Source organism: Bos taurus, chromosome 18, assembly GCF_002263795.3.
Source record: "Bos taurus isolate L1 Dominette 01449 registration number 42190680 breed Hereford chromosome 18, ARS-UCD2.0, whole genome shotgun sequence".
Classification (NCBI taxonomy): Eukaryota; Metazoa; Chordata; class Mammalia; order Artiodactyla; family Bovidae; genus Bos; species Bos taurus.
In genome coordinates this window covers 51,442,721-51,466,500 of record NC_037345.1, presented here as the reverse complement: position 1 = coordinate 51,466,500, position 23,780 = coordinate 51,442,721, and the positions used below count along the sequence as shown (strand labels likewise).

At 50.6% G+C, this 23,780-nt stretch overlaps 1 protein-coding gene across 1 annotated transcript in view; it reads left to right on the top strand.

Annotated features, from left to right (window-relative positions):
* Positions 1-389: 389 nt before the first annotated feature.
* LOC100336941 (uncharacterized) overlaps positions 390-23,780 on the top strand; it is a 50,042-nt gene continuing 26,651 nt past the window's right edge. The window contains exons 1-4 of the mRNA XM_024979129.2: positions 390-546; positions 18,075-18,434; positions 19,627-19,905; positions 20,738-21,016. Of these exons, the coding sequence (XP_024834897.2) occupies positions 420-546; positions 18,075-18,434; positions 19,627-19,905; positions 20,738-21,016 (1,045 nt within the window). The 5' untranslated portion in view covers positions 390-419. The remainder of the gene's footprint in view (positions 547-18,074; positions 18,435-19,626; positions 19,906-20,737; positions 21,017-23,780) is intronic.

Below are 23,780 nucleotides of genomic sequence, written 5' to 3'. Positions count from 1 at the left end.
AATATAGTTTCCTATGCTATAAAGTAGGTCCTTGTTGTTAATTTTATATATAATAGTGTATATTTGTTAATTCCTAATTCCTAATTTACCCCCTCTTCCCCTTTGGTAACCGTAAGCTGTTTCCTATGTCTGTGAGTGTAAGTGTGAATGAATACATTCTCCAAAAATGCCCTGAGATACCCCAAGTTCATGCACTTGCTTTTCCAATGGTCTAGAACCAAGCCACAATATCTCTGAAGTATGTGTGTGTGTAGAGAGAAAAAAGAGGTAAAGGGACCAGAGAGGCAGGAAGGAATGAGAAGAGAGGGAGAGGGAGGGGCCTGGGCAGAGACCCCGCCCCCGGGTCTCGTGACCCAGGGAAGTGCTCCTGCCCCCGGCGGAGGCCCAGCCAGAGGGGGAAGGACAGCAGAGCTCACACGATGGACATCAGTGCTTGTGAGCACCTCCTCACAGAGAGAGGGACACAGCAGACAGCAGGCACCATGGGGACCCCCTCAGGCCCTCCCCGCAGACGGTGCATCCCCTGGAACAGGCTCCTGCTGGCAGGTGAGAGGGTCAAGTTTCAGGGAGGGGGCAGAGATGAGAGAACAAGAGACTGGGTGGTCTCTGGGGGAGACGGGGCTCTGAGAGGGGACAGAGGGCTTCTGTTTGGACCTGAGGGCAGAGGAGAGCGGAGCAGGGGCGGGTGGGGGGAGGGGAGAAGCAACAAGGGAAACATCTCCATAAACTAGAGCTGGTGAGGGGCACGAAAACCTCAACTGCTGTAGGTTTATCAGTTATTCTTCACTGAGCAGTAATTGTTGAAAACTGATGATGATAACAATAATTTATATCTTCATTTCACTACAGAAAATAACAGAACCAGGACAGTAAACACTGTCCTTACCCTGCACCCTTAGAAGCTGACAAATAATCACCAGGCTGTGGAATTCCTGGGAACTCTCCTTCCTTCATCCCCAGGTACTAACGTCTGGAGCCTGGTCCTGGCCCTGGGTTTCAAGCAGGATCAGACAAGCCCCTACCCTCACGGAGCCCACTCCCTGTGGGGAGGAAGACACACAAGTAGAGAGAGATCGAGAATGTGCTGGCAGGTGCTACAGGCGTCACGCAGGAAAGGGAGCAGGGAAGGGTCAGCAAGTGAGCACGGAGGGTCTTTACAGCTGCTGGTCGGGGGAGAGGGGCATCTCCCAAGAGGCCCTGAGAGTAAGCAGGTGTGTGAGGGCAGCGAGGGAGTGAACCAGGGGACAGCTGGGGAAACAGAGGAAAAAACGAGCCCAGAGGGGCTGAAGTGATGGGGGTCATGCTGCTGACCTTGAAACACACACACACACAAACACACACACACACTCCCAAGGCGGAGGGACGAAGAGATCTGTTCAGGGCACCATTTTTCCATCCCAACGCACAAGTCAGAATATTAACTGGTTTCTCTCTCTTCCCTCCTAGTCCCACTCTTACACTTCTGGCCCCCGCCCACCACTGGACAACTCCCTGTTAAATTGTTGCCCCACCTTGCCACAGAAGGGACGGATGTTCTCCTACTTGCCCACAGTCTGCGAGAGAAGCCTCTAGGCTATGCCTGCCTGGTACAGAGGAGAAAGGGTAGACAGCACCCAGCTAATTGCATCATACAGAGTAGACACTAATGCAACTACCAAAGGCTCTGCCCACAGTGGTCGGGAGACACTTTACCCCAACGGAACCCTGCTGATCCAGAACGTCATCCAGAAAGACACAGGATCCTACACCCTGCTCGTTGCAAAGAACGATTTAGAGACAGAAAGACAAATCGGACATCTCTGTGTATACTGTGAGTGCTTCCTCTCTGACCTCGGAGTGTTGGGGAGGCGGGTGAGTTCTGTTCACACACTGTGGCATTAAAACGTGGAGCTGAGACTCAACACCTCCTACATGTTGTGGATCAACAATCAGAGCCTCCCCAGCACCAGGCTGGAATTATCTGAGGACCACAGGATTCTCACTGTACTCACTGTGACAAGGAATGACACAGGACCCTATGTGTGTGAAGCCAGGAACCCAGTGAGTGTCAGCCGCAGTGAGCCACTCATCCTGGATGTCCTCTGTGAGTAACCTCTGTTCCTATGTGGTCCAGGCTGCCTACCCAAATCCATGCTGCCAGAGGCCAGGCCATACCCATCCCTGTCAGGCCTAGGCACACAGACTCCCACCCCCGGACACCGAGACTGGCCGTGAGTTCCTGTTTCAGGCAAGTTCAGGCAGGCCCCCCTTAAATCAAGATGGAGAGGGAAGGGGCTGCTCTCTCTTGAGGGGCTAAGGATCACCAGAATAAGATGGGAGAAACAGATGAATATGTCAGACTCAAAATGAGTGAGTATGAAGGGTAATGATGAGAAAATTTTCAGACATGTGTGTGAACAGCTCAGAAGAACCTTGGGGCCCTAATACAGACCAAGAATTTCCCTTCCCTCTGATTGCACCATGTGGCTTTATGCTCTTTGCTTCAGATGGCCTGGCCGCACCCACCACTTCCTTCTCAGACTCCTGTTACCATCCAGAGGAAAACCTCACCTCTCCTGCCACACAGGATTCTTGGCTTGTCAATGCGAAGCCTCAGAAATATGCCCATGTTCTCTTTATCCCCAACCATTCCGTGTACTCTCAGATCCAACATTACCTGACAGGCCTGGATAGCACCACAGTCAGAAAATCGGGGTCTCTAATAAGTGGTCCCTGGAGCATTCTCACTGAGCCTCAGGTGGAGATCTCTCTGGTTTTCTTTCTTCCTTTTTTCCTATCTTCTTTCTGTCTTTCAAGAGAAGGTTGGAGGGGTGGGAGGGAGAGAGAAAGAGGCAGAGACAGAGAAGTGAAAGTGAAAGTCGCTCAGTCAACTCTTTGTGACCCCATGGACTGTATAGTCCATGGAATTCTCCAGGCCAGGATACTGGAGTGGGTAGCCTTTCCCTTCTCCAGGGGATCTTCCCAACCCAGGGATCGAACCCAGGTCTCCTGCATTGCAGGCGGATTCTTTACCAACTGAGATATGAGGGAAGCCCAGAGACAGAGAAGAGAGTGAGAAATAGAGAAGGGGGAGAGAGAAAGAGGGAGAGAGACACAGAGAGAGGCTTCTCTCATCTTCTAAAACATCCGGGAAATAATTATTAACCAAGCTGTGTCCCATAGACAGTTCCCCTAGTTTATAGAAGGACTAGTTTTTACAGCCTTTTGTTAAAACAATAACCACTTCTGTCTAGAGATTTCCTTCACCATGATATTCACTCCACAGGCCAGGATTAAAAGACTTCTTCAGATTAAGAAACCATTCAACTATAATCTCCCATGGTCCTAAGATCATGAAAACTAACCGGATCACCTTCATTCCCAACTAAATTATTTCACAAATGGGAACACGTTCCTTAATAATATAAAGCTGTTCTACCCAAAACATGGAGAGGGCTGGCAAGCCTGCCTCCCCAAAATAAACAGATGTGTGAAGGTCCATATAGTCAAAGTTATGGTTTATCCAGTAGTCAGGTAAGTATGTGAGAATTGACCATAAAGAAGGCTGAATACCAAAGAATTGATGCTTTTGCACTGTGGTGCTAGAGAAGACTTTTGAGGGTCCCTTGGACAGCCAAGAGATCAAACGAATCAATCCTAAAGGAAATCAACCCTGAACATTCATTGGAAGGACTGACGCTGAAGCTGAAGTTCCAGTACTTCGGCCACCTGATGCAAAGAGCCGACTCATGGAAAAGACCCTGATGCTGGGAAAGATCGAGGGCAGGAGGAGAAGAGGGCAACAGAGGATGAGATGGTTGGATGGCTTCACCGACTCAATGGACAAGAGTTTGAACAAACTCTGGGAGATAGTGAAGGACAGGGAAGCCTGGTGTGCCGCAGCCTGTGGGTCACAAACAGTCAGACATAACTGAGCAACTGAACAACAATGTTCTGAATGAGAGGGGCTAACATTTATTCCTTTGGATAGGGCCACGTGGAAGCATCATAGAAGATTTTCACCTGATGATGAGGTTGCTGGATACATGGGCTGAGAAGAGGTTCCCGGGGCTGATCCCACAAGCTGTCCAATACTAAAATGTTGTCCCAGCAACCAGGCAAGGGTCCCCCTGGTGTGATCTGAGAGTCAGAGGAGATGTGAAGTCATCTCTTTCCCATTGTCACCTGAACAAAGACCCAGGGCCTTCCTTAGAGTCGCCTTTACAGAGATCACTGGGCCCCAAGACTGAGGAGGGAGTATGGCCCAGGCCCTGACTCACTCTCAGTCATTTATTTCCTCTGTCTCTCCACAGCCCCAGTGGCATGGCCCTCCCTCCAAACCAGCAACACCACAGTCACAGAACATGAGGGTCCTGTGGTCCTGACCTGCCTCACAGATGAGACTGGGGTCTCTATATGCTAGCTTTCCAAAGGCCAGAGAAGATGACAGAGGGGATGACCCTCACCCCCGACAACAGCACCCTCACCCTAGACTGGGTCAGCAGAGGGGACACTGGGAATTATCAGTGTGAGGTCTCCAGTGGGGGCAACTCCAGAATAAGTGACCCCCGTAGGCTGAGTGAGTAACCATCATTACGTCCTGTGTTAGTTGCTAAGTCCTGTCTGACTCTTTGCAACACCACAGACTGTAGCCCACTAGGCTTCTGTCCACTGGATTTCCCAGGCAAGATTCCTGGAGTGGGTTGCCATTCCCTTCTCCAGGGGATCTTTCCAGCTCAGGGACTGAACCCATGTCTCCTGCATTATCGTCTAAGCCTCCAGTGAAGCCCATTTTAATCTGGATAAGCTTCTTTTATTAACTCCACCAACAATTAGCCTATCATCTCATTTCCTTCACTTCAAGCAATTGGAACGTATGCTGTCTCTGCCCTCCTCATCCCCTGATTTCTCCTGGCCCTCTGCTGTGAAGCCTCGTTGCCAAGACCGCTGGAAGCAGCACTAAAATCAGTACCTGGGACTTCCTGGGCAGTCCAGTGGTTAAGACTCCACCTTCCACTGCAGGGGTTGCCGTGTCCTCCTCCAGGGGATCTTCCCCACCCAGGGATTGGATCTGTGTCTCTGACGTCTCCTGCAGTGGCAGGCAAGTTCTTTACCACTAGTTCCACCTGGGAAGCCCCAGTGAGGTATTAAAGTCTAAATCTCCCTTTTTTTATTGTACCGTGGTGTTTACATGCACTTTTATAAAGTTTTGTGATAGGCTTTCCAATGAAGGTGGAAATCACACAGCAGATGTGTGTTCAGGAAGTAGGGCTTCCCTGGGGGCTCAGCTGGTGAAGAATCTGCCTGCAGTGCGGGAGACCTGGGTTCAGTCCCTCAGTTGGGAAGATCCCCCGGAGAAAGGAAAGGCTACCCACTCCACCATTCAGGCCAGGAGAATTCCATGGATTGTATAGTCCATGTGGTCTCAAAGAGTCCAACAGGACTGAGCAACTTTCACTTTTTCACTTTCAAGTGTTCGGTATGTTAGTTCGCACTGTTGTGATTGCAGGCTTGCTGTCACATTCAACTCCAGGTCCCTCCACTTGGCTTTCTTAGTTGCACCATCGTCTCTACAGTGGAATTGACACCATTTCTTCACAGGATGGGTGGTGGTCGTGTGTGGTGAGAGATGGGGGCCTTGAGGACTGTACTTTGTGCAACATAAACTCCTATGCTTGTGTGCTGTCTATTGGTCGGTTAGGTCTCATTGGTTTACAGTGCTCTCAAGGTCTCTAGTTCTCGCTGAAATTCTCTCTGACTGCTGCGTCCATTATTGAAAGTGGGGTGTTGTAGTGTCACTGTTATGACCAAGCTATTTCTCCCCTCGACGCTGTCCATTTTGATTCATAATTCTGGTGCTGTGTTGTTGGGTGCATGATGCTTATAACTGTTCGATTTCCTTGGTGAATGGAAACTTTTCTTGATATTCAAGGTCCTACTTTGTCTCTTGTGGGCTTTTTAGATTTAGAGATTATTATAGCAGACACTCATATAACCACAATTCTCTTTTTATTACTATTTGCATAGAGTATCTTTGTCCAGCCTTACTTCAACCTTCTATGTCTTTGTATCTAATGTGAGTCCCTTGAAGAGAGTATAGAGATGGGTCATAATTTTAATCCATTCTGTCAACCTCTGCCTTTAATTTGAAGGTTGAGGCTATGAGTCAGATACGTCCTGATAGGAAAGAGCTTCTTCCATCTCGCTACTTGGTATATGTCCTACGTGCTTTATTCAGTAATTCCTCTATTTCTTCCTCTTTGGTAGTTAAGTGATTTCCTTTCTTAAGTGTCATTTTGATTCTGTTCTTTCCCTGTCCAGTATATTTCAGTTCTTTCCTTAGTGGCTAACTTGAAGATGACAATTAATATCTTAAACATGTATCTATTGAGTTGAAATGCCAATTAGATTCTATAATGTGTAATACAATGTGTAGTATACATCTCCATTCCCCCCATTCTATACACTTATTGTCATAGGTTTCAGACATCATTATACAATGTACATCCATTATATAGATTTATAAATATTGTTACATGAAATACCTTTGAAATGAAAAACAAGTGATTACAAAAAAGACAATAATACTGGCTTAAATAAGATATTGTGTCACTTTGACCATTGTTCTTTATATATTCCAATGACTTTGAGTTACTGTCCAATGTTTGTTCCGTCATCTAAAAGGATTCCTTTTACATTTCATATATGGCTTGTGTCCAAGGAATTTACTCCCTTGACTATTGTTTATCTGGGAAAGTCCTAATTTGAGCTTCATTGAAGGAGATTTTTTCTGTACATTGCTTTCCCAGTTGACAGTCTTCCTTTTAGGACTTTAATCAGTGGTCCCAATACCTTCTGGCCCCTTTTCTCTGATGTGGAGTTTGATTTTCACCTTATTGAAGATCCACTGTACATGATAAGTCACTTCTCTCTTGCTGCTTTAATCATCTCTCTTTCCCTCGGTCTTTCAGTGATTTGACTATATTGTGTCAGAACACCTGTATCTTGAAAGATCCTTTTTTGGAGTTCCTTAACCACCCTTGGACTGTGAAGAAAGCTGAGTGCTGAAGAATTGATGCTTTTGAACTGTGGTGTTGGAGAAGACTCTTGCGAGTCCCTTGGACTGCAAGGAGACCCAACCAGTCCATCCTAAAGGAGACCAATCCTGGGTGTTCATTGGAAGGTCTGATGCTGAGGCCGAAACTCCAATACTTTGGGCACCTCATGCAAAGAGTTGACTCATTGGAAAAGACCCTGATGCTGGGAGGGATTGGGGGCAGGAGGAGAAGGGGATGACAGAGGATGAGATGGCTGGATGGCATCACCGACTCAATGCACATGAGTTTGGGTGAACTCCGGGAGTTGGTGATGGACAGGGAGGCCTGGCATGCTGTGATTCATGGAGTCGCAAAGAGTTGGACACGACTGAGTGAATGAACTGAACTGAACCACCCTTGATATGTAATCTCTCATCTAGTTCAGGAAGTTTTAAGCCATTAATTTTTTATATTTTTTTCATTGCTTTTTTCTCTCTTCTCCTTCAGGAACTGCCATACTGCATATGTTTGTCCACTTGATGGAGTTCTGCATAATACTTTCCCTGGTTTCACTATTCCTCATTTATTTCCTTTCTACTGCCCAGTCTGAATAATTTTTCTTTCTATCTTCATGTTCACTGATTCTTTCTTCTACCTGCTCAAATGTGCGGATGAATCACTCTTGTAAGTTATTGCTTTCAGTTCTTATACTTCAGCTCCAGATTCTCTTCAACCAGGGATAAATAATTTAACATTAAGAAAGAACATGTTCTTCTTGAGAAGCAGGTTCTTCTCTGCTACTGTTGCTGCTAAGTCGCTTCAGTCATGTCCGACTCTGTGAGACCCCATAGACGGCAGCCCACCAGGCTTCCCCGTCCCTGGGATTCTCCAGGCAAGAATACTGGAGTGGGTTGCCATTTCCTTCTCCAATGCATGAAAGTGAAAAGTGAAAGTGAAGTCGCTCAGTTGTGTCCAACTCTTAGCGACCCCATGGACTGCAGCCTACCAGGCTCCTCGGTCCATGGGATTTTCCAGGCAAAAGTACTGGAGTGGGCTGCCATTGCCTTCTCCGAGGTTCTTCTCAGACCTCTCCAATATGGATACAGCCATCCTTCCACACTAACAACTCCAGTGCTTTAGACATGAACACTGATTATAAAGCTACCTGGGTCAATCTCAGACAAGCACATTAGAAGTAGAAAAACACAAGAGAGAGAGGAGGCTAGTTCTGGTCAGGCCCTGCCATGTCTGTTCCTGCCTGCCACCCCCAGGGTCTCTGGCCCTTTCTCTGGGGCTTCAGCACAAGGGACCTGATTGGCTAGTCTGCTTTTCCTATGGGTTATCATCCTGGGAGGCTCCCTCGCCCTCACTGGGGCCTGAAATTGCCAGAGGTTCTCTCCCTTGGTGGGGATCTTTCTCCCATGGTTCTCCAGAAGGTGGACATCCAACCTCTCCTAGGAGAATGGGCTAAGCTTCCTCACATGCTCAGTGGTAACTCCTGTCTCCTCCCAGGAGGTGGTCCCTCTGGCAGCTCTGTCTCCCAGGTAAGTACATCCCTTCCTTGTCTCTTCTCCCCAGGGTCCCAGCTTCACAGGCTCAGGGAAGGAGGACTGTCCAACCCTGACGCACTGTGCAGACCCCCTTCACTCGAGGGTAGTTGAAAGTCACTCAGTCATATCTGACTCATGTGACCCCATGGACTGTAGCCCTCCAGGCTCTTCTGTCTATGGAATTTTCCAGGCAAGAATACTGGAGTGGGTTGTCATTGCCTTCTCCAGGGGATCTTCCTGACCCAGGAATGAACCTGTTCTCCCACACTGCAGGCAGATTCTTTACCTCTGAGCCAACAGGGAAGCTCAGTAAGAGTTGTTAAGACATGGCAATTCCCACCATGCCAGGACCTGGGTGCGTTTCAGGGACATGACCACCCACCACCTTATCCTGAGGCTGCCCTGGTCCCCTCACTTGGCCTTAAGAGAACCTTGGAGTCCAGAAGGAACCAGGTGGGCCCTGGATTATCAGTCAGGGGAGCCAGGCTAACAGGGGTGGGATACACATCTCAGATAGGATTTGGGGTGGGGGCTTCAGGCTTGGAGATGGATGCTTGGAAGAAATGACTCTCCTTCCCTCTCTGCTGATGCCCACTCTCTCCCGTGCCCCAGGCCTCCCTACCTGATGCCAAGCCACAAGTTCCCATCTACCAGGTGAGTGTGGGGATCCAAGTTCTGGTCTCATAAGCCCAAGGGGCCGAGGAAATGCCCCCTTTACACCTGGCTGTGTTTGGAGGTTCAAGAAATAAGAGGAAAGATGGAAAATGGGAAGAAGAGGAGATGGGTCTGGACCAAAAACCTCTGATACAAACAGGCCCCCCACAGAGCAACCCTGGGGGACCTGGGGCCGGGAAGTCCCTGATACAACATTTGAGAAGGTTACATGAGCTCCAAGGCGTCGGTTTTCTTTTGCAGGAATTGCTACGCCCCAACACAGATGTTTACTGTGGGCTCAACCACAAAGCAGATGTGGGTCCTTAGTTCCCCCAGACACATATGGTTACGGATTGTGGGAAAGAGCTTATCTGAGACCCAAGACCCAAGTGAGGTCAAGAGGAAGAGCCTGAGGCAGAGAACCAGCTCTGAGCCCTGAGGGTATTTGGGAATCTGGGTCCAGCGTCCGGGTCCCTCCTGGATTCCTGGAGACCCTGATAGGCTGCCCTGAACCCTAGATGGACCAGAACTCAGACTCCCATTCCCACAGTTGGAGGGAGGAAGGCCATCGGGGCAAGTGACTGGGCCTGTGACCCATTGTGGGCCACCCAAGATCTGAATAAAGAGCACTTCCCCCTTGTGGCTCAGCTGGAAAATAAAGAGCACTTCCCTCTTGTGGCTCAGCTGGTAAATAAAGAGCACTTCCCCCTTGCACTGGATTGCAGGTGGATTCTTTACTAGCTGAGCCACAAGGGGAAAGTGCTCTTTATTCAGATCTTGGGTGGTCCCAAGGTTCGATCCCATGGTTGGGAAGATCCCTTGGAGAACAGAAAGGCTACCCACTCCAGTAGTCTAGCCTGGAGAATTCCATGGACTATACAGTCCATGGGGTCCCAAAGAGTCGGACACGACTGAGCGACTTTCACTTTCCCCTTGCTTTGCAAAATATACTACACTTGGGTCTTGTCCAGCCAGTAATTCACCTGAATCTCTGCTCCATTCTCTCCTGGGTCCCACAGGGAAAGTATTAACTCTAAGTTACCTGACATCCCCATCTATTCCCTGGGAGAAAGCACAGGGAAGAATGTGAGGCTGGTGGGGGAGGGGACCATACTAACAGGAAAGGAGGGTCACAAGACCCCTGCCCAGCCACGTGGGCAATCGGCTGTTCTCACACTGCTCTGGAGTCATGGACACCTCTCAGTGTTTGATTGCTTGTAACTGAGTCTCTGGAGCACAGAATATGGGATCCTTTGAGAGCCTCTAGCACACGAGTCAGGAAAGAAGAACAAGTCATGGGTGAGACAAATATTATGGGTGAGGCCCCTTTGCAGCCTCTTGGCGTCCTAAACCCTCTGGTCCTCCTCACCAGGCCCTGCCAGCCCCAACTTCTGGCTACCTCAAATGAATTTTTGTTATTCAGTAGCTAAGTCATGTCCGACTCCTTGGGACTGCATGGACTGCAGCACACCAGGCTTCCCTGTCCCTCAATATCTCCTGGAGTTTGCTCCAAATCATGTCCACTGAGTCAGTGATCGGACAGGAACATTTGTCTGTCCCCAGATCCAAGATCCAGAATGCCTACTCTCTCCATGGGTTTCTGTTGTGTCTTTAAGGACCTAAGCACTGAGAAAATTGTTCCCTCCGGGGAGACACAGAGGAGCAATCAGAGTCACCAAAGTAAGAGGGACCCAGAAGCCATGCTCTGAGCAAGGTCCTCCCAGAAATTTCCTGTGCCCTCTGTCCACTTCCCGCTGGTTTCCATTTTGCTCTCCAATGCAAATTGTGTCTCTCACCACACACACACACACACACACACACGAGCCTCAGGGTGGAGTTGCAGGCTCTACCTAAAACTCAACCTGGCTGCCATGTCAAAAGGCCCACCTGTCCCCTCCTCAAAGTGTCCCAAGGGCCCTTCCCACCCGGATCTCACCTGCAGCCCCCACCACACACCTGGGTTAGCAGTTCTCAGTCTCTCCCCGAGGTCCCTGGGATAGGTGCTGTTCTCATATAGGTCCGCTCGGATCAGGTGCCCACACTCACACAAATACAGCAGGTGTGTGCACTAGGGCACAGAGCCCACAGTTGGCAAGCATGCTCTGCCAGTGGCCAAATATCAATTGTGCTGAGATGAGATGAGAGGTAAGAGAAACCATCTGCAAAGCTTCCGATCATGATTTAAGTCTAAATTACTCTTTATCCCCCAAGCACACCATCTTGGATTAGACAAGGTGACACCTCTTGTAGTTCCTAATTGTGCTGTAACAAATCAACATAAATTCAGTGGCACAAATCTACCCAAATCAAGGTGTCAATATGACCCTGTTCTTTCTGGATTCTACAGACAGTTCATTTCCTCACCTTTCCAAGCTGTGAGAGGTGGCCTAGTTTCCTGGGTTCGTGGCCCCTTCCTCCATCGTCAAAGCCAGCAGTGGAGCATCTTGAAGCTCCCCATGCTCTGCTTCCATCATCCCAATTCCTCTGGCCCTGCCTCTCCTGCCTTCCTCTTTGATTTGTAAGGAACATTGTGAATGTATTGGGCTCAGCCAAATACATCCCCCACCATAATCTCCCATATACCCCAAAATAATCTCCCAGTCACATGATCGGAATTTCATCTGTAGGTTTCCTTAATCACGGGGCACATTCTTGGGTTTTTAGCAGGAGGCTGTGCACATCCCTCAGGAGTCTTTGCTCTGCCTACCAGTCCTCTCAGGGCCGTGGTCATCATGTTCCCACACTGCAATCTGCTCTGGGCATCTTGGACTTTGTCATCCTGATGCGGGGTCAAGTCCTGCCATGTCGTCCACAGTACCATCACTGGCCCTGAGCCATGGAGATAGAGGCCAGTCCACACTCCCTGCAGCTCTCTCCACCTGTTCTTTTCTGTGAAGTGAAAGTTGTTCAGTCATGTCCAACTCTTTGCGACCCCATGGACTGTAATGCACCAGGCACGTCTGTCCGTGGGATTCTCCAGGCAAGAATACTGCAGTGGGTAACCATTCCCTTCTTCAGAGGTTCATTAAACCCGCATCTTCTGCATTGCAAGCAGATTCTTTACTGTCTGAGCCACCAGGGAAGCCTCTTCTTTTCTAGCAATGCTCGATTTTTCTGAATGAAAAGAAAGCAGATGTGACGCAAAGACCATGACTCCCAAGTCAATAGGTGGCCTGTGTTCATCAACACCATGGACAGTGTCTCTTGCTGTGCTCAGCCCCAGGCTTCAGCAAGAAGGGGCACCTAGATATCCTGCTCATTTCTATTCTGTGAGAACAATGAACACAGTAGAATGTGTTCAGGGATAACCCAGTTTGCTCTAGTTTATCCATCGGGAGCACTTTCTTCTCTCTGTGTATTAGTTATAGCTACACCCATGACAACTTCCAGGTGAATGATTCCTACACATGGAGGGTGTCCTCAAGGAGGCTGGGAACTAACTATCCTCGCAGAGTATCTCCCTGCCTCTGAGAGTCAGATAACTGTCTTGTCTTCAACTTAGAGGGAATGTTTCATGATTAAGTCCTGACCCCCAATGCCTGAGCTAGGAGACAGCGGTTACCAAGCCTGGAAGGCTCCTGAGCACAGCCTATTGTCCCCCAAACCCCAGATATGCCCCCTCCCCCAGGGAGCAAGACTGAGCAGAACGCCTGGGCTACCCTCCCGAGCTCCTCCTGTCTGAGCCCCAAGCCTGGTGTTAGAGCCTTTGCCATCTCTCCATGCTTCCAGCAGAGCAACGGTCCTGCTGAAGGACAAGTGGGACCTGAAGACCAGTCTCCAGGGTAGAAGCCATCACCTGAGAACCCCATCCATCTGCCTGTGAACCCCAGGGAAGAAAAGGAACTAGGGCTCCCACAGTCACTCCCAACTTCCTCTTCCCCACTAAGGTCCCATTGACAGGGGTGACTCTGACAGCTCAAACCCAGCCGTATACTTCCCAGGTGCTCAGGTCTAATCCATCCAGCATCCCTAATGGTCATTCAAAACACTCAAGTAGCCAGTATAATGGTCACCTGGGTACCAGGGGCCTCCCCTGTCTTTCATGGGGACAGATTTCCTCTCACATCCCACAACTGAGCAGTCACCTAGGTCCTCTGTGCCCTGCTGTGCTTGCCCTCTCTGCCCTGGCTCAGCCCCATTTTCTCTCCCGGACACAGACAGGGTTCCAGTCAAGAGGAGACGAGGATCTGTCCCTCCATACGTCTTTTGCACTGTGAACATGTGAACCCACGTAGCACCATCCAGCACCTCCATTCACCAGGGCCTTGGCTCTGGGTCTCTGGACACCAGGACCCCCTTCATTCAGCCTCAGAAAGATGACACCCACTATGGCTATGACACCTGTCCCAGAGGCATGTTTCTCAAGAGTCACCAGGAGAGACACCTGCAGCTCCACACAGCTGAGCCGTAGGTGTGTAGGGGCACCTTCATCCCTCCCCTGTCTTCCTGGGGTCAGTGGGCATAACTGACCGCCTCACAATGCTAACCACTTCGCCCAGATCCATTCTAATCCTCTAGGCAGAGCGGTACCAGTTAAAGCAGACACTAAGTGGGCCGCAACACCCACGTACCAACCCAGACCTCAGGCCTTCTCATATCTACACCGGGGACAGACACACAGGTAACACCTCTGCTCATCCATCGAGCCTCCAAATTCAGTTACAAGTTCAAAGCTTCAGCCAGGATAACCTCCTTCCCGTTCTTGCTCCTGTAGGCAACTGCCAACCATTGTGTTGCCAGGGGCACCCTGCCTCCCCTTCCCTATCTGCCCAAATCTACCTTAAAGTCCATCTGAGTGTCCAAATTTATTAGCCATCTGCTCCCCAGGGATGCCTTCCACGACCCCAGTCCAGCTGAGACCCCATTACAGACTCTGGATGCACAAGACCTTCCCCTTCATGGTCCTTCCCTCCATGATAATTAGCTCATTAATTCCAGGACTTTCTCTGAGTGTCTGCCTCCCCAAGTGTTTTCACCCAAGACCCAAGTCTATCCTATTCTCTGGAGTCCAGAATGCAACCCAGGGCTGACATGTCACACATGCTCAATAAATATTCTTTAAATAGATAAGAGAATCTACATAACAGATGCCAGATTCCCCACCCCCACCCAGTGTGACACCGAGGGGTCAGAGAATATTCCTTATGGACACAGGAGCCCTGGCATCAGAGTGGGAGGAGACCTGTAAGTGCCCACAGCTGCTCCAGAATGGGACTTTATTCCTCCTGGAGTCAGCAGGGAGAACAGGGGCCTCTTAACTGTGAGAAGTCAGACCTCTGCTCATTCCCAGATAGTCACACCCGCTCCCGTCTCTACTCGGGAGAATCTTGTAGTCTCCCTGGAGGGTCAGAGCCAGCAGTCCGAGTCCTTCCCCTTCTCACGGAGACCTGACCTGGCTCAGACTCCCGATCCTCCATTCCAAGGGATTCACCCTGGGGAGGGGGGAGCCCCAGTGTAAACTCATGGGAATCAGGGCACAGCTCCTTATCCCAAGGTCCCTGATCCATGGGGACACCTGGGTCTGGTTCCTGGAGACATCTCAGCCTCCCCAGGCATTTGGGGAAAGTTGGGGAACTTCCGGAGCAGGGTGGAAGAGGGGAGCCCAGCTTCTGCAGTTGCTCCATCTCAGAGGGGCTGGGGTCCCATGGGGGTCTCCCATCCCCTGACAGGGAAGCCTGTGTGACAGAGTCTCCAGGTGGAGCTGCCCCAGGTCCTGGCACCGTGGGGAGGCCACTGATGGGGACACAGACGACTTGAGGGCAGCCACAGTGCCGTGAGAGGGGAAAGAACAGGGCCTTCTGGGTCCAGGCCGCCATCCTCTCCCCATAGCCCCAGAGACCCCCCTACCGGCCCTTCCTTTGAAGCCTCAAGGACTGAGAGCTCCTCCTAAGCACACATCCACCTGGATGCATGGTTCTCCTGCTACTGGATAACCCCCATCCTCTCCCTGGGCTCAACCTGCATTGGGATGGAGTCGGGAAGTCTGGGGACCCACAGTGACCTGGACCCTGGATGATTGCCCCTCAGTCTGGAGGTCACTGCCCACCTCTGCCCAGGGCGCAGAGCCAGCTCACACCCTTTGGCCTTTGCACCCTTGTGCAGCCCATTACATTGTCCCCAGGTCTGCTCATGACCTCCAGGGGGCAACATTGGGCCACCCAGACAACACACAGGAAATTAACAGGTGAACTTTGCCTAAGGAGGTGGGGAAGGAGCCTGATTTCCATCCCTCCCTCTAAACAGCGGTCTCCAACCTTTTTGGCACCAGGGACCGGTTTCATGGAAGACAAATGCGAAGTGGTGGAGATGATTTGGGGATAGTTCAAGCACATTACAATTACTGGGCACTTATATCTGTTATTATTCCCTCAGCTCCACCTCAGATCATCAGGCGTTAGACCCCAGGGGACCCCTCCTCAACAGACTCTCAGGGTCACTCCTATATGCCACACTATGCTACCCAGCTTTCTGGGGGCCTATAGGCACCCATGCCAGCTCCCCTCCCTGCCTGGAACCACCCCTGGGAAAGATCACAGTGACCACAGAAAAATCAGCCAGGGTGACAGAGGAGGCCCTATAATGGCAAGGAGGACCTGCATAGTTCTGAACCAAGGCTCAGCCAACAGACACGGAGAGGGAGAGTCTCCCGGAACTTGACCTGAGGACCAGGGAGCCCACAGTCTGCCCACTCTCAGCACCAGGTTCCTCTCTTCCCAGGACACACAGGAAGCCTTTCCCTTCTCACCTGAGAACTGCAGCTCCTCCTGACACCTGGTTCTGGGTCTCTGTCCCTGAAAACAGACGCCAGACTGGCTAAGGTGGAGGTCAGGTCCCCTACCATCATCACTCACGTGACCCCTTTCCTCCAGAGTCAGTGTGTCCTTCCTGGGAGTAAACACAATCTTCTCAGATATTTGAGAACAACAGGAAGACCCTGGGCATCCAGCTGGGTTTCGGTCTCACAGGAACAATTACCAGCAAAATTTGGAAACCCCTGGGTCTGTGTGTGGTGCTGAGAGACCCCAGACCAAAACAGCAGAGGCCAACACTGGGGTGGGTGGGGCAGCCTAACCGGTGTTCTGGGGTCTCAGTCAGGCTGGGCCAGCGTGTGACCTGGGAGGCTGCTGAAACAGCATTTCTAAGGTGACACCTGGGGGTTCGCAGTCTTCATGAAGCTCCACAGGTGATTCCTACGCACCGTGGGGATGACGTCCCTGTGACAAGCGTTCCTTATGCACCCCTCACCCCCAACCCCAGTCTCCTCCTCTGAAGGGGATGACAGAGGGCTGTCGGGGAGGCTGAGTGTGCATCTGATCCAGAGCAGTGGGGACCCTGGGCCCGGACACCCCAAGGTTGTGCTTTTCCAGGCAAGGTTGTGTGTGTGTATAGGTGTGTATATGGAGGTGTCTGTGTGTAGGTGTGTGCGTAGGTATGTGTGTAGGGGTGTGTGTGTTTAGGTATGTGTGTGTAGGTATGTAGGGGTGTGTAGGGGTGTGTGTGTGTGTGTGTATAGGTGTGTGTGTGTGTGCATGTGTGTGTGTATAGGTGTGTGTGCGTGTGTGTGTGTAGATGGAGAATCACTGCTCTAGAAGGCAGAGGACTCGGCAGAGTTCAGGGAATAGAAATACAGACAGAAGGGGAAGGAGGAGAGGGGATGGGGAAGGAGGAGAGGGGAGGCAGAGGGCGGGACCTGGGCAGAGACCCCGCCCCGGGCCACGTGACCCAGCGAAGTGCTCCTGCCCCCGGAGCAGGCCCAGAACACAGGGGGAAGGACAGCAGAGCTCGCACAGCAGATTGCAGTGCTTCTCAGCATTTTTGGACCAGAAGTTCTCCTCACAGAGAGAGGGACACAGCAGACAACAGGCACCATGGAGCCCCCGTCAGGCCCTGCAAGCAGGAGGCATGTCCCCTGGAACAGGCTCCTTCTGGCAGGTGAGAGGGGACGATTTTCAGGGAGTGGTCAGAGACTGGAGAACAAGAGACTGGCTGGTCTCTGGGGGAGACAGGGCTCTGAGAAGGGACAGAGAGCTTTGTTCAGACCTGAGGGCAGAAAACAGCAGAGCTGGGAAGGGTGGGGGCTCAGCCAGAGGAGACTCTCCATGAACTAGAGCTGGTGAGAGGCAGGAAGACCTCAACTGCTGTAGGTTTTATGAGTTATTCTTCACTGAGCAGTAATTGTTGAAAACTGATGACAATAACAATTATTTATATCTGGATGTCACTACAGAAAAACACATAACCAGGACAGTGAACACTGTCCATACCCGCACCCTTAGAAGCTGGCAAACGCCAGGCTGTGGAATTCCTGGGACCTCTCCGTCCTTCACCTCCAGGAATTAATATCTAGAACCTGGTCCAGGCCCTGGGTTATAACCAGGATCAGACAAGCCCCTGCCCTCACGGAGCCCACGCTCTGTGGGGAAGAAGACAGATAAGCAGAGAGATCGAGAGTGTGCTAGCAGGTGCTACAGGCGTCACGCAGGAAAGGGATCAGGGAAGGGTCAGCAAGTGAGCACGGAGGGTCTTTACAGCAGCTGGTCATGGGGAGGGGCATCTTCCAACAGGCCCTGAGTGTGAGCAGGTGTGTGAGGGCAGCGAGGGAGTGAGCCAGGCAGACAGCAGGGGAAACAGAGGAAAAAATGAGCCCAGAGGGGCAGAAGTGACGGGGGTCATACTGCTGCCCTTGAACCACACACACACATACCTGCACACACACATACATGCACACACACACACACATACACTCACACACTAAGGCTGAGGGATGAAGAGACCTGCTCAGGACCCAGGGCACCATTTTCCCATCCCCCACACAGGTCACAATATTAACTGGTTTCTCTCTCTTCCCTCCTAGTCTCACTCTTAACTTTCTGGACCCCGCCCACCACTGCCCAGCCCACGATTGAAACGATGCCCCCTCTTGCTGCAGAAGGGTCGGATGTTCTTCTACTTGCCCACAACGTGGCAAAGAATCCTCTAGGCTATGCCTGGTACAGAGGAGAAAGGGTAGACAACAGCCAGCTAATCGCATCATATAGGGTAGACACTAACGCAACTACCAAAGGGCCTGCACACAGCGGACGGGAGACACTTTACCCCAACGGAACCCTGCTGATCCAGAGCGTCACCCAGGAAGACACAGGCTCCTACACGCTGCTCGTTACAAACGATGATTTACGGACAGAAAGACAAACTGGACACCTCCACGTACACCGTGAGTGCCTCCTCTCTGACCTCGGGGTGTTCGGGGCCTGAATTCTGTTCTGACAGACCCGGATGGCGCCTCCATCCCCTCTGCATTGTGTCCCGTGTCGGGGTTTGAACATTCAGTGCAGGGCACACACTGTGGAGACCAACTCCAAAGGGTCAGAAATGCTTTCCAGGAAGCCAGGCCCTGCAGACACTGTGTAGAGAGAAGGACGGTCTGATGAGGGACTCGGCAGAGGGAGAGCGCTCTCCGTCCAGCCCCCTGGGCCCCTCCCTGTGACCATGACCCTGAGGAAGACCCTGCAGGACTCAGGGAAGACCCTGGCCTGAGGGCCCCCAGGGATCCTCACAGAGAAGCTCAGCCCCAGAAAGTCCCTCCCAGACCCTGTCCCAGGGCTCCTGCCTCCAGTGACCCTGGGAAGCCTGTGCCAAATCCGGAGGCTCCAAGCTGGTCACCAGCCAGGGCTCAGCCCCAAGAGCCACATCCGTGCAGGGGCACAGCCTGGTCCTACTCCTGAGACTCGGCATGGACAGCACACAGGTACGAGGTCCCCAGGAATTAACCAAATGCCCTGGGGGACTTGGAGACGCCAGAGAAATCTCAGCACCCCCAGAGATGAACGGAGGAAGGAAGACACTCCTGGCAGCTCCTCCACCCCAGGGTGCTGCCCAGGGAGCTATCTCTCAAGGCATGTTGGTGAAAACCAGGAGAGATGCCAGGTGGTCTCTGAATCCACCCTGTTCTGTCCACCACTAAACGCTGCTGCACAATCAACCCCCAAGGAAGCCTGTGCTTCTCCCAGACATAGAGCAGGTGGCCTCACACTCACTGAGCTCAGGTCCCCATGCATTTGTCCTGTCACACACAAGCCTGCCTTATTCTTTAAAGTCTGGCTGAGAGGCGAAGGATGCCAATTTTGTTGAAAGATGCTTTTAGAGGAGCCAAAAGTATAAGAAAGTGAGAGTGTTAGTCGTTCAGTCACGTCCTACTCTTTCCTATTCCATGGACTATAGCCCACCAGGCTCCTCTGTCCATGGAATTCTCCAGGCAAGAATATTGACTGGGTGGCAATTCCCTTCTCCAGGGGATCTTTCTGACCCAGGGACTGAACCCAGGTCTCCTGCACTGGCAGGCAGATTCTTTACTGTCTGAGCATCCAGGGAGGCTCAGGGCAATGTCCTCTCTGTTATCTGCACAGCGGTGCTACCCACACCCGTCATCACCAGCAACAACTCCAACCCCTGGGAGCACAAGGACACTGTGGTGTTAACATGTGGACCTGAGACTCAGAACACCTCCTACATGTGGTGGATCAGCAATCAGAGCCTCCCCAAGAGCACCAGGCTGAAATTGTCTGAGGACAAGAGGACTCTCACTGTGTTCAATGTCACAAGGAAAGAGAAAGGACCCTATGTGTGTGAAACCCGGAACCTAGTAAGCATCAGCCACAGTGACCCATTCACCCTGGATGTCCTCTGTGAGTAACCTCTGTTCCTATGTGGCCTGAGCTGCCCACCCAAATGCACACTGCCAGAGGCCAATCCACACCCATCCCTCTCAGGTTCGAGTACATGGGCCATCACCCCTGGACACCCAGACTGGCCATGACTTCCTGTCCCAGGCAAGCCCAGGCAGGTCCACCTTGAATGAGGACAGGGAGGGGATGGGCTGCTCTGTGTGGGTGGCTGAGGATCACCAAAATATGATGGGAGAAACAAATTAACGTCAGACTCACAATGAGTGAGCATGAAGGACCCAGGGGCCCCAATACAGACCAGGAACTTGCCTTCCCTCTGATTGCACCATGTGTGGCCTTTCTGCTCTTTGCTCCAAACGGTCCGATCACCCCACCACTACCCCTCAGACTCCTCTGACCATCCAGAGGGGAACCTCAACCTCTCCTGCCACACAGCCTCTAACCCAGCCACACAGCGCTCCCCGCTTGTCAGTGTGAGGCCCCAGGAATACACCCAGGCTCTCTCTATTCCCAATCACAACATGTACTCTCAGATCCTACATTCCCTGACTGTCCTGGATAGCCCCACAGTCAGAAGATCAAGGTTCCCAGGGCTGATAGCACAGAGCTGTCTAGTACTAGAGTGTTGTCCCAGCAACCAGGCAAGGGTCCCTCTTGTGTGATCTGGGGGTCAGAGGAGATGTGCGATCATCTCTTTCCCGTTGCCACCTGAACAAAGACCCAGGGCCTTCCTCACAGTCATCTTTACAGAGGTCTTGGGCCCCAAGACTGAGGAGGGAGCAAGGCCCAGGCCCCTGACCCACTCAGCAGTCACCCCTCTGTCTCTCCACAGACCCAGTGGCACGGCCTTCCCTCCAAGTCAGCAACACCACAGTCCCAGAACATGAGGGCCCCGTGGTCCTGACCTGCCTCACAGATGAGACTGGGGTCTCCATACGCTGGCTCTTCAAAGGCCAGAGTCTCCTCCTTGCAGACAGGATGACACTGTCCTCAGACAGCAGCACCCTCACCATAGACCCCGTCAGCAGAGAGGACGCCGGGGGTTATCAGTGTGAGGTCTCCAACAGGGGCAACTCCAGCAGAAGTGGCCCCCTCAGGCTAAGGGTGACCTGTGAGTGACCACCATCGCCTCCTGTCTTAGTCGTTCAGTGGTGTCCGACTCTTTGTGACACCACGGACTTGAGCTCACTAGGCTACTCTGTCCATGGGATTTCCCAGGCAAGAATCCTGGAGTGGGTTGCCATTCGCTACTCCAGGGGAAGGTCCTGACCCAGGATCGATCCCGTGTCTGCTGCACTGCGGGCACTCTTCCCGGCTAAGCTTCCAGTGAAGCCCATTTTAATCTGGATAAACTTCTTTTATTAACTCCACCAACAATTAGCCTATCATCTCATTTCCTTCACTTCAAGCAATTGGAACATGTGCTGTCTCTCCCCTCCTCATCCCCTGATTTCTCCTGGCCCTCTGCTGTGAAGCCTCGTTGCCAAGACCGCTGGAAGCAGCACTAAAATCAGTACCTGGGACTTCCTGGGCAGTCCAGTGGTTAAGACTCCACCTTCCACTGCAGGGGTTGCTGTGACCTCCTCCAGGGGATCTTCCCCACCCAGGGACTGAATCCTGATTGGCAGGTGGGATCTTTACCACTGGTGCCTCCTAGGAAGCCCTGGTGAGTCATAAAGCCTAAATCTCCTTTTTCTTATGTGTACAGTGGTGTTTGTTATGCACTTTATAGAGCTTTGTGAATACGCGCTCCGATGAAGGTGGAATTTACAGCAGACATGTTCAGGCAGTAAGTGTCAGGATGTTAGTTCGCACTGTTGTGATTGCAGGCTTGCTGCCACACTCAACTCCAGGTCCCTCCACTTGGCTTTCTTAGTTGCACCATCGTCTCTACAGTGGAAGTGACACCGTTTCTTCACAGGATGGGCGGTGGTCATGTGTGGTGAGAGCTGGGGGCCTTGAGGACTGCACTTTGTCCAACATAAACTCCTATGACTGTGTGTTGTCTGTTGGTCGGTTAGGTCTCTGGTTTACAGTGTTCTCACGGTCTCTAGTTGTCACTGAAATCTCTCTGACTGCTGTGTCCATTATTGAAAGTGGGGTGTTGTAGTATCAGTGTTATGACCGAGCTATTTCTCCCCTTGATGCCGTCCATTTTTGATTCACAAATCTGGTGTTGTTGGGTGCATAATGCTTATAATTGTTCTATTTCCTTGATGGATGGAAACTTTTCTTGATATGCAAGGTCCTAATGTCTCTTGCAGGCTTTTTTGATTTAGAGATGATTATAGCAGACACTAATACAGCCACCACAATTCTCTTTTTATTGCTACTTGCATAGAATATCTTTTTCCAGCCTTACTTCAACCTTCTATGTTTTTGTATCTAAAGTGAGTCTCTTGAAGAGAGTATAGAGAGGGGTCATAATTTTTATCCATTCTGTCAACCTCTGCCTTTAATTTGAAGGTTGAGGCTATCTATCATTCAAATACTTCCCAATAAGAAAGAGCTTCTGCCATCTAGCTATTTGTTATATGTCTTACATGCTTTATTCATTAATTCCTCTATTACTTCCTCTTTGGTATTTAGATGATTTCCTTTCATATGTGTCATTTTGATTCTGTTCTTCCCCTTTCCAATGTCTTTCAGTTCTTTTCTTAGTTTCTAACTTGAAGATGACAGTTATATCTTAAACATATAACTATGGAGTTGAAATACCAACCAGATTCTATGATGTATATTACAAATGAGGTGCTCTGTGCATCTCCATCGCCTCCATATTACACACTTACTGTCCTATATTTCAGCCGTCCTTGTACAATATATGCCCGTTATATAGATTTATAAACATTGTCTCATGTAATATCTTTGAAATAAAAAACAAAAATGAGCAATTATATAAAAGACAATAATACCGGCTTAGATAAGATAGCTACCTATTGTGTAATTTGACCTCTCTTCTCTAGGTTGCCTGTGGCTCTGAGTTACCATGTAATGTTTGTTCAGTCATCTTAAAGGCTTCCTTTCACACTTCATATATGCTGTGTCTCCAGGGAATGAGTTCCCTCGACTGTTGTTTATCTGGAAAAGTCCTAATTTGAGCTTCATTGAAGGAGAGCTTCTCTGTACATTGCTTCGCCGGTTGACAGTCTTGCTTTTAGGACTTCAGTCGGTCATCCCAACGCCTTCTGATGTGGAATTCGCTTTTCACACTGTTGAAGATCTGCTGCACACGCTGAGTCACTCCTCTCTCGCTGCGTTTTACACTTCCTCTTTCCCTCGGTCTCTCAACAACTTGACTCTATTGTGTCACAATGTCTATATCTTGAGTTACCCCTTTTTGGAGTTCCTCAACCATCTCTAGTATGTGATCTCATCCACTTTTGGAGGTTTTAAACCATTCATTTTTATATATTTTTTTCATTGTTTTTCCCTCTCTCTTCTCCTTCAGGAACTGCCATCCTGCATATGTTTGTCCACCTGATGGAGTTCTGCATAATACTTTGCCTGGAGTCACTATTTGCCTTCTTTTTTTTTCCCTTTCTACTCCCCAGTCTAAATAACTTCTTTTTTTCTATCTTCGTGTTCATGGATGCTTTCTTCTACCTGCTCAGACGTGCTGAGGAATCGCCCTTCTAAGTTATTGTTTTCACTTCTTATTCTTCAGCTCCAGATTTTCTTCAACCCTGTTTAAATAATTTAACAATGAGGAAGAACACATCGTTCTTGAGAAGCAGGTGCTCCTCAGACCTGACCAATGTGGAGACAGCCATCCCCTCACACTGTGGACTCCAGTGCTTTAGACATGGACACTGATTATGTGGCTACTGGGTCAATCTCAGACAAGCACACTAGGAGCAGAAAACCACAAAGAG